General features: G+C 44.4%; 1 protein-coding gene across 1 annotated transcript in view; it reads left to right on the top strand.

The window, feature by feature from the left end:
* The first annotated feature begins 4,515 nt into the window (after positions 1-4,515).
* PSMC5 (proteasome 26S subunit, ATPase 5) overlaps positions 4,516-11,576 on the top strand; it is a 23,840-nt gene continuing 16,779 nt past the window's right edge. The window contains exons 1-5 of the mRNA XM_073683135.1: positions 4,516-4,674; positions 8,599-8,670; positions 8,934-9,003; positions 11,325-11,422; positions 11,496-11,552. Of these exons, the coding sequence (XP_073539236.1) occupies positions 4,627-4,674; positions 8,599-8,670; positions 8,934-9,003; positions 11,325-11,422; positions 11,496-11,552 (345 nt within the window). The 5' untranslated portion in view covers positions 4,516-4,626. The remainder of the gene's footprint in view (positions 4,675-8,598; positions 8,671-8,933; positions 9,004-11,324; positions 11,423-11,495; positions 11,553-11,576) is intronic.

The following is an 11,576-nucleotide window of genomic DNA, read 5'->3' as shown; positions in this document are numbered from 1 at the left end:
CTGTAGCGTTGAGCCCCAAGCGCCAGTCCGTGTGATCCTGATGCGGCACACGGGCGGCACATGGTTGCCACATGTGTGACACACACGGACACATGGAAATCTCCGGTACCGGAAATATACGGACGTGTGAAACTGGCCTTTTACTATGGAGGAACGGTGTTAAGCATATAGTTCCTCACTTGCTTGTACTGTATGACATCTCTAGTTTGTGTGCTTTTTCCTGGTAATCTTCCATGCTGAGATGATGAAGATAATGGTTGCTGTATGTCCACAGAGTAAAACATTTCACTATTCCACAATGTCTGATGAGTGCTAATGATTCGGCGGAAATTCTGCAACAGCATCCCCCGCTCGTTTCCTAACATAAATGTCACGTGACTGCTGCAGCCAATGCCTTCACATTTACGTTTCAGCAGAAGAAACACTCTTCTTCCGCCCATGACTTGCTCATATCAGAAGGCTATCTGAGGACACAGGGCTGAGAGCGGAGGAGTGGCACTGCTACTTCACTAAGTATAGGGATTTTTTTCCTTTATCAAAATCCCCAAAGGGCTGGATAAGGACTTGTCAATTAGTGGATTATCCCTTTATGTGTCTAATAAACATAAAAGTTGTCTGAACTCACTGATTTCAGTGGGACCGGTCAGCTATCTAATATGTATGGAGGCCTCCCCACTCTCCCCCATCAAATGCGGCTCCTGTACACGACCTTGTTTGGGATCACACGTATACTTTATTTATGTCCATATCAGAAGTGGACATATCATTAGTGCAACTGCACAGATGTCACAGGTGTCTCAGATGTGACAGTCTTTCTGGATCCATCTGTAGAAGGTCATTGCGCTTGGCTCTGCAGGCACCTTCTTGATCTTTTCATTTCTGTAGTGTAGTGATATCATTCTCCCTCTAGGACCTAGCAGTGACCTCCACCTTCTGCTGCTTATTCACACACCCTTGATGGATATTTAAATACCTTCAGTCTCTCCAGAGAGTCACCGGTGATAGCTCTATTTTCCTCTGTAAAGGCTTGAAGCACTAGTAGTCGGCTAGTGTCTTCTTGGAGTTCCCTTGGAGGCTAGTTGGCATGATCTCTCTTGCGTCTTCTCAAGCTAAGTCTATTCCCTTGCCTGTTTACCTGATTGTCTTTAGTTGCAGTGGGGGCTGAATAGTGCTCACCCTGTCCCCTCCCTATCCAGGGCCTATAGCAAGGGGCAGTCAGGGATTAGGTTTCCTACTTGGCGATCGATAGGTGAGGAACCTATTTAGGGACGTTAGGGGAGCCAGGGTGTTGTCAGATCAGCCTAGGGGTCTTCACTCACCCTTTCCCTAGTGTTTGAGCTTCATCTCCCTCTTACCGTCATTGTGCACTTAGTCCTTCCTTCACTTTGCATGATAACAGAGGCCCACTACCACCTCCAAAACAGGTGTAATTGTGCATTATGATGAGCTATTGGACTGCAAAAGGCCCATATACTGTCCTTGCACATGAGCCCTATTCTGTGTCCGCCCCTCATATATTTTTACTTTTTATACACTACCGTTCAAAAGTTTGGGGTCATTTAGAAATTCCATTCTTTTTGAAAGAAAAGCAATTTTTTTTTCAATGAAGCTAACATTAAATGAATCAGAAATACACTCTATACATTGTTAATGTGGTAAATGACTATTCTAGCTGCAAACGTCTTGTTTTTATTGCAATATCTGCATAGGTGTATAGAGGCCCATTTCCAACAACCACCACTCCAGTGTTTTAATGGTACATTGTGTTTGCTAACTGTGTAAGAAGGCTAATGGATGTTTAGAAAACCCTAGAAAACCCTTGCACAAGTATGTTAGCCCAGCTGAAAATGGTTTGGCTGATTTGAGAAGCTATAAAATTGACCTTCCTTTGAGCTAGTTGAGAATCTGGAGCATTACATTTGTTTGTTCTATGAAACTCTCAAAATGGCCAGAAAAAGAGAACTTTCATGTGAAACTCGACAGTCTATTCTTGTTCTTAGAAATGAAGGCTATTTCATGCGAGAAGCTGCCAAGAAACTGAAGATTTCCTACAACAGTGTGTACTACTCCCTTCAGAGGAGAGCACAAACAGGCTCTAACCAGAGTAGAAAGAGAAGTGGGAAGCCCCGCTGCACAACTGAGCAACAAGACAAGTACATTAGAGTCTCTAGTTTGAGAGATCGACACCTCACCGCTCCTCAACTGGCAGCTTCATTAAATAGTACACACAAAACGCCAGTGTCAACGTCTACAGTGAAGAGGCGACTCCGGGATGCTGGCCTTTAGGGCAAAGTGGCAAAGAAAAAGCCATATCTGACACTGGCTAATAAAAGGAAAAGATTACTATGGGCACAAGAACACAGACATTGGACAGAGGAAGATTGGAAAAAAGTTTTATGGACAGATGAATCAAAGTTTGAGGTATTTGGATCACACAGAAGAAGATTTGTGAGACGCAGAACAACTGAAAAGATGCTGGAAGAGTGCCTGACGCCATCTGTCAAGCATGGTGGAGGTAATGTGATGGTCTGGGGTTGCTTTGGTGCTGGTAAAGTGGGAGATTTGTATAAAGTAAATGGGATTTTGAATAAGGAAGGCTATCACTTCATTTTGCAATGCCATGCCATACCCTGTGGACAGCACTTGATTGGGCCAATTTCATCCTACAACAGGACAGTGACCCAAAGCACACCTCCAAATTATGCAAGAACTATTTAGGGAAGAAGCAGGCAGCTAGTATTCTATCTGTAATGGAGTGGCCAGCGCAATCACCAGATCTCAACCCCATTGAGCTGTTGTGGGAGCAGCTTGACCGTATGGTACGCAAAAAGTGCCCATCAAGCCAATCCAACTTGTGGGAGGGTCTTCAGGAAGCATGGGGGGAAATTTCTCAAGATTACCTCAGCAAATTAACAGCTAGAATGCCAAAGGTCTGCAATGCTTTAATGGCTGCAAAGGGAGCATTCTTTCACGAAAGCAAAGTTTGAAGGAGAAAATTATTCTTTCTAATAAAAATCTTTATTTCTAACCTTGTCAATGTCTGGACTATATTTTCTATTCATTTTGCAACTCATTTGATAAATAAAAGTATGAGTTTTCATGGAAAACACAAAATTGTCTGGGTGACCCCAAACTTTCAAACGGTAGTGTACATTTCTTATATAGCGCCATATTATTCCACAGAACTTTGCAAACATTAGCATCGCTGTCCCCATTGGGACTCACAATCTAAATTCCCTATCAGTATGTGTTTGGATTGTGGGAGGAAACTGGAGAATCCGGAGGAAACCCACACAAACTCCTTGCAGATGTTGTTCTTGGTTGGATTTGAACCCAGGACCCCAGCACTGCAAAACAACAGTGCTAACCACTGAGCCACTGTGATGCCCAATTCCTTTCTATGGAGACATTCATAGTGTCATGATTTTTATTACAGCCGGGCAAACCAAAATCAGTCTCAAAACAGATTTACTGTTTAATTCATCACTACACTGAAAGTAGAGAAATCTACTGTGAAAATGCTTAAGGTCATGGCCCTACCATCAGTATTTGGTCAGTATTTTTTCTCAAGAGTGGGAGCCAAAACCAGGAGTGGGTGATAAATGTAGAATTTGTGACTTGTTTCTATTATACCTTTTCTCTGATTGTTCCTCATCTGGTTTTGGCTCCCACGCTTGAGAAAAAATACTGACCTAATACTGACCAGATACTGATAGTGGGGCTGTGGCCTATGGGGCGGGCTCAGGATCTGAGTCTGCGCTTTACAGTGGCATAACTTGAAGCTCATGGACCCCAATGCAGAATCTCCAATGGGGCCCCAAATTATTGCAAGTCCTTAATACTTAATAGAATTATTTTTTTTTATATAGGCCAAAGAAACTTTTGGGGCCCCTTAGGCTCCAGGGCCCGGGTGCGATTGCAACCCCTGCACCTATTGTAGTTACGCCCTTGGCTCTATACATGCTGGCTGCCGTGTTACACAGCCAGCACCTGCCTCTAACATCAGCGCTCTGGTCACTGAATAGCCACTAAGAACACAAATCTCTGACGGTGGCATGTGAGCAGTGCCATCCTAGCACCGGCTGCTTGCCTGGCAGCCAGGGACTTACTGAAGACCCCAGTAGCTTCCATCCATAAATCCGCCTCTGTTCATGCAAAATATAAAAGAATTTAACCACCGTAAATAAAAGCCATAAAGAGAAATCAATCCACCAGATTTGCTATTTTTTGGTTGCTGCACCTGCCCCTAAAACAAGCCCTGACCCGGCTCCACTGACAAGCCTGGTATCACCCTAATCGTCAGGTCATTCCTGCCACCAATGGAGAAATTGTGTTTTTTAAGCATTTTACCGCACTTTGAATTTCTGGCCCATTTTTCTTTTATTACATTGTATGGGCTTGGTCATGTGACCCCCTTACGTCACTATTTTGGACTTCGCTCCTATGACTGTGCAGCATTTCCGAGTTCCACTTCATGCCATTCCCTTCCCGTTCAGCAGGTGGCGCCCAGGAGCTTTCAGATAACGTTGCCGCTGTTCAACGAGACTCTATGGTCAGGGCAGGAAGTCCGCTCGTACGTAGCTGCGTCTGCGCCGCTTCCGCTCCTGAGTCACGGTGAGAAGGAGAATGGCTCCGCCGGGTGAATTCAAGATGGCGGTGGACGGAACCGAGCAGGTACCGGCTGTACGGGCGTGCGTATGTGTAATGCTAGACGCGTAATGGAGGCTGCGGATCCTGGCCCCAGATGTGTGCGGCATTTTTTATCGTAGTTGGAGCCTGTTTACACCGGATAGTAAGCAGCCTGCATGTCTTACAGCTCTGCTAGCACCACATATCAGAGGGGCTGTGCTGGGACTTGTAGTGCTACATAAAAAGGTGTCATGCAGATTTAAAAGGCATGTCCACCTGTAGACCTCAGTTTTATAGTGTGTGGGCCTTAAAGGGGCTGTCCAGTGAAAGCAATTTATTACCTATGCACAGGATAAGTGATATCTTGGAGATCCGTGGGTGACAGATCGCTGGGACCAGCACCGATCGGCCAAGCGGGAAACTCTTAACCCTGTTACAGAATGGATGCCCGTCTGTGGCTCCGCTCATTCACTGTCTGTAGTGGTGACCTCATAGAGATTGACCCATCATGGATCCCTCAGGCTGCGTGCCCACTATGTGTTTTTCAAGCGTTTTTGCCGCGCAGTTTACGCAGCGAAAATGCTTAAAAACGCTTGGTAATACGTGCCCCATGGTCTCCAATGATGATCCGCATGTGCTGTGCACATTCTGTGGATTATCATTGCGGAAAAATACGCAGCATGTCCATTAATTTTGTGGACACGCAGCGTCATTGCCGCCATTGGCTTGCATTGAATCGCTTAATATCCGCATGACTACATGTGCACATGAGGATATCACACAGTTCAATGTGCGGATGGTACCCGGGTTTGGAGAAGAGGAGACTCTCATAGAGACCCGGGTACCATAGTACCGGAAAAAAAAAAAAAAATTTAAATAAAAAATATACATCATACTTACCTTCCGATGTCCCCCCGGTCTCCTGTACGATGCGTCCTGACTCCCTGGCGTCTCGCGGTGGTGTAAAAGGACCTTCCATGACGTCGTTTAGTCATGTGACAGGTCATGCGACTGTTGACGTCGGCAGTCAGTGACCAGTCACATGACTAAATGACGTCATGGAAGGTCCTTTTACACCACCGCGCACTGTACAAGAGACCGGATGCACCAGAGAGAAGACCACGGGCCATCAGAAGGTGAGTATAATGTTTTTGTTTTTTTTTGGTTGCATGGATTTACATATTGTGACCAAGTTGTCAAGCACTTTCCAAGTGATGCTAAAATCGCTTGGAATGCGCTTGATAACCCGCATGCAGAAATGCAAGTGAAGAACACTTCACATCCGCTTCTACCTGGCGGGAAAAACGCATGTAAAATCCGCATGTACAATCCGCATGTACAATCCGCATGTACAACCCGCATGTACAATCCGCATGCGTTTTTCCTGCCAGGGAGAAGCGGAAAAAATCAGCAGCGTTTCTGCATCGTGGGCACATAGCCTGACAGTCCCTGTAAGTGGTTTCCATCTGGGACCCTCTAGTCTCATCCAATGAAGCCAGCCAGTTGTGGCCTCCATTGTGGTGATATGGCTTGTTATTGAGTAATTCCTCATGTTAGGTACGTAGGGGTGAACAATGGCTTCTGAGGAAAGGCAATTCCAGTATGTGAATGGAAAAGGGTTCTTTACAGTTAGAGCAGACAGACTGTGGAATGCCCGACCGTTAGAATGGGAAACTTTCGTTTTTAAATGTCAAAGTCGTCTTCCCCACACATAGAATCGGGGATGTCTGAGACTTGAAGCGATCCCAATAACAGGACTCGGGAACCGGAGAATTGCGGTCGACCTCCACTCCATTCATGGGACTGCCAGGGGAAGCAGAGCACAGCGCTTTGCTCCGTTCATTCTCTGTGGGACTGCCAGGGGAAGCAGAGCACAGCGCTTTGCTGCGTTCATTCTCTGTGGAACTGCCAGGGGAAGCAGAGCACAGCGCTTTGCTCCGTTCATTCTCTGTGGAACTGCCAGGGGAAGCAGAGCACAGCGCTTTGCTCCGTTCATTCTCTGTGGGACTGCCAGGGGAAAGCAGAGCACAGCGCTTTGCTCCGTTCATTCTCTGTGGGACTGCCAGGGGAAGCAGAGCACAGTGCTTTGCTCCGTTCATTCTCTGTGGGACTGCCAGGGGAAGCAGAGCACAGTGCTTTGCTCCGTTCATTCTCTGTGGGACTGCCAGGGGAAGCAGAGCACAGTGCTTTGCTCCGTTCATTCTCTGTGGGACTGCCAGGGGAAGCAGAGCACAGTGTTTTGCTCCGTTCATTCTCTGTGGGACTGCCAGGGGAAGCAGAGCACAGTGCTTTGCTCCGTTCATTCTCTGTGGGACTGCCAGGGGAAGCAGAGCACAGTGTTTTGCTCCGTTCATTCTCTGTGGGACTGCCAGGGGAAGCAGAGGTCGAGCATGCACACATCAGATCCATTCAAGACATAGCACTGCAGGTCCTTGTCCTTGGGGTCAGTAGGGGTCCCAGCGATCGGTAAGTTGTCCTTTTTTTTTTTATTTATTTATTTATTTTTTTTAAAGGATATAACCCTTTACAAGTCAGTAGCAGGCGTATGGCGTGAGTTTGACCCATATCAATCTATCAAAATAACTGACCCAATCAGTGAAAACTGTAAATAGAAAAAAAATTAACTACAACAAAATGGCGTTTCTCCCCCCCCCCCCAATATTGCAAGAAATACTGTAAGAAGTGATAAAAATGTCATATCTATCCAAAAATGTTATCAATAAAAACATTGTCTCGCCATGCTAAAAATAAGCCGTGACACACAGCTTCAGCCAACAAAAACGGAAACTGTTGCGGATCTTGGGAAATGGCGACAAAACCCAAAAACATATTTTTTTTTCAAATTTCTATTTTTTGTTTCCTCTACCACTAAAATAATATAAAAAAAAAAATTTGGACAAGTTTGGTATCGCCTGAATCATACTGCCAAGTCATTTTACCGCATAATGTATGTCGTAAAACAGTTCCCCAAAAAAAGTGTCAGAAATGAGTTTTGTATTTTTTTAATTTTTTTGCAGTTTCACCACAGTTGGAGTTTTTTGTCCATTTTCCAGTACTCTGTGGTAAAATGAGTGTTGGCATTCAAAATTACCACTCGTCCCGCAAAAAAAAAAAAAAAAAAAAAAAAGTGCCGGAAGTTATGGCTCTTGAAAGGGAAGGAAAAAATGAAAAAAACAAACAAACCGGAAATTGGCTGTGATGGGAAGGGATTAAAGGAAGGCTCACACGACTTCATTTTCATGTTTGGTCCGGAAACTTACACACACCTACATGTCTGATGGTTCAGGTCACAGGACAGGGATTGCAGCTGTAATACTGCGGATACAGCACGAGCTTGCCCCAAAAGCAGGACACCCAAGAAATCCTCTAAAACATACTCTCTTTAGTGTCGTCACTCACACGAGTCCATAGGAAGTTCACTTCCTCACAGTCTCACATGTTAGGAATTTTGGTACAAGCCCCTATGCACTGGTATTTGTGGGTGACTATATGATCACTTTATTCTGTTTTTATTGCCATTTTAGTAAATGTGTGATGTGGAAATGAAGTAAAATCATGTTTTGCACATTGTTACTGCATGGAGTGAATTTCCTGTGGACTGTGATATGTTACGAGGGATGAGAAGACCTGGGGCACTAGTAGCGGCACCACCGAGCCTCGAGAGGTTGGATTAAGTTGGGAAGGACGGCGCTCTCAGACCCCGATTCATCACGGCTTTTACTGCACAATTCTGATGTAAAAAGCTTTGAAAAGTCTCAAACATTTTAGTGAATCGGGGCCTTACTGTAGTTTCACAGTGCGTCATTCTCAGGACTTGGGGAGGCCATCTCTAAGGTATCGTGCGATCACTTATTGTGGTGATCTACCACTAACCTAGCTGAACCCAGTGTCTGATATTTATCTTTATCTGTACTCTTACATTATAATAGAAAAATAAAGAATATTAAAATGATTTCTCCTGTCATGCAGATGGAAATGGACGAGACTCGCGGTGGCACCGGCTTACGTCAGTATTACTTGTCAAAGATCGAGGATCTTCAGGTAAAAACATGAGATTCCCACTTCCTTGCAGCTTTAATGCATTCCAAAACCTGCTTCCTGTGTCGTGTGTTGCGGACGTCCTTTAATATCTGGAACAGATTTTTATTTTTTTTATTCTGCATGTGAATATACCCAAAGTCTAAACAACTTTTTCATTGTATTGTAAATGTACCGTACACGGCAGCTTGTTTCTTCAATCAGTTCTGCTGTCCCTGACTGTTGTTTCAATTAATTTGAAACAATCATAAATGTTTTCTCTCTAGTTGGTTGTCAATGAAAAAAGCCAAAATTTGAGACGTCTTCAAGCCCAGAGAAACGAGCTCAATGCAAAAGGTAAGCCGAAAAGTTGAAATGGGATTTTGTTCATACTGGTGTCGTGGCTCACTTTTTTACAGTATGATTGGTAGTTGGATTATAGTCCGTCATAAACTGCTTTTATAAGGGTTAGGCTTGTCTGCTTTCCTTTTATGCTTTTTTTTTGTTTTGTTTTTTTGTGGCGAAAACCTGATGTACATTTTCATCATTGTCAGTTCCTGCTACAATATGAAAGTGCCAACATTGTATCAGCTGATTGTGGGTCCATGAGTGACTTCTGGTTGATACTTAGGGGAACCTGTATACAACGTGACAACTGTTATCATAAAGGGATATCCAGTGCCACTTATGTCCACATCCAAGGTTGGAAGCCACTGCTGATGGGATGTCTGCCAGCCGCCTGGCAGGTATAAGTACACAGCATATTCTTTAAAGGGAACCTGACAGCAGCTGATACATGTTGCCAGGCTGTATGATCTCAGCCAGGTATGTGTGACTCTGCAACGCTCCGACGTTTCTGAGAAAAATCTATTTTAAAAGACTGGAGACTAGTCCCCGGCAGCTTCTCTCCTCCCGCTGCTCTGGATTGACAGGTCTCTGCCTACATACTTGTATGGGAATCCGTCTGTCCGACTAGTCTTCAGCATGTCTCTGTCCCTGGTGGCTTTTAAAGTGTTTTTTTTTCTGTGAAAATCCCCAGTATTTGAGTCAAACACACATGACTGAGATCATACAGCCAATGCCGGATGCATGCAGCCTGTGAATTGTGCAGCAGGTATTGGCTGTCGGGTTAACTTTGATGAATAGGATAGGTACAAAATGCCTGACTGTACTCAAGAACTGGATAGCAACCAATGGACGCATCTTAGTAGCATCTCTTACTACCTGATGTGGAACGGAGAAACCCTGGATAACCCCTTTAAATCTGAGGATTCCTGAAATTAAATAAGTTGGAGAATAAGTACATGTAGGAACCGGCACCAAAAAAATGCCTCAGAGGTTGGTACATAGAGCATACATTGTAGACTTGTGACTGTAAGAGCTCAACTCCAGCAAGCACCGATGCCATAGTCACTGATAACTTGAGCAGAATTGTAACATCATTACTTTATTTAAATCATGAGTTGTATAGTAGATATTTATCACATGTTGAATAAAAGCATTGGGACACACATCTTAATCATTGTATGTAGGTTTTTCATTCCGCTCCATTGTCAGACAGATGTATGACATCCAGCCCCTCGCCATGCAGTCTGCTCTTAATAACATTTATGAAAGCATAGGTTGTTCTAAAGAGCTCACAGATACCAGCACGATGCTGTAATCGGATGGTACCAGTGAAACGAGTCAGGTCATGGCATTTCTTCCCTCCTAAATTTTCCATAATCACCTGTGAGTGATATTATTGTGAAGTGGAAGTGTTTAAGAATCTCAGCCACTTATGTGCAGTCCACGTACAGTTACAGAGTGGGTTCACAGAGTGCTGAGGATCAGAGGGCAGAATAGTCATCAATGCTCTGCAGAGTCTAAACCCCCTCTAGTATTAACATCAGGACAAAAACTGTGCATCGAGAGCTTCACGGGATGTGTTCTATGGCTGATCAGCTGCATCCAGCCTTACATCACCAAGCACAAAGTGTCAGATGGAGTAGAGTAAATCCGCCACCACAGGACTCTGAAGCAGTGTAAACGTGTTCTGTAGAATGATGATTACACTTCTCTATCTGGCATGTGATGGGCGAGTCTGGGTTTGGTTAATGCAAGGAGAACGATACCTGCCTGATTGCATTGTGCCAATTGTAATATTTGGTGGAGTAGGGATAATGCTATGGGGCTGTCAGGTTTTGGCTCCTTAGTTTCAGTGAGGGAAAATCTTAATGCTTTAGTATACCAAGTCATTTTGGATGATTGTAGCTTCCAACTTTGTGGAAACAGTTTGGGGATGGCCCTCATCTGTTCCCATGATTGTGCACAAAGCAAGGCCCATAAAGGCATGGTTGGGGGAGTTTGGTGTGGAATAACATGACTGACTGTGCAGAGCCCTGACCTCAACCCCATCCTACACTTTTGGGATGTGCTAATACTGATATTGTGAGCCTGACCCTCTTGTGAATGAGGGGGCAAAAATTCTGACAGACCGACTCATACGTTGTAGAAACACTTCCCAAAAGAGTGGAAGTTGTTATAGCTGCAAAGAGGGGAACAACTCCATATTAATGTCTATAAATGTAGAATGGGAGCTTATAAAATAATGTCTAAATACTCTACAATATTATTTACCATTTGTGTATGTGTATATATATGCTCTGAATTTAAGTCCTGGTTTCTGCTTTCTCCAGTGCGTCTGCTGCGTGAGGAGCTGCAGTTACTTCAGGAGCAGGGATCCTACGTTGGAGAAGTGGTGCGAGCCATGGACAAGAAGAAGGTGTTGGTCAAGGTGAGGGTATACACCACACATTACTGATGACGTGTAAAAAGACCATGTAACTGACTGACTTGTCACATTACAGGTCCATCCCGAGGGGAAGTTTGTTGTAGACATAGACAAAAACATTGATATAAATGACGTGAGTATTTTCTCTGGAAAACTA

Source organism: Phyllobates terribilis, unplaced genomic scaffold, assembly GCF_046119375.1.
Source record: "Phyllobates terribilis strain yellow unplaced genomic scaffold, ASM4611937v1 Scaffold_5__5_contigs__length_657084704, whole genome shotgun sequence".
Lineage (NCBI taxonomy): Eukaryota > Metazoa > Chordata > Amphibia > Anura > Dendrobatidae > Phyllobates > Phyllobates terribilis.
This window is presented reverse-complemented; position numbering and strand designations above follow the sequence as displayed.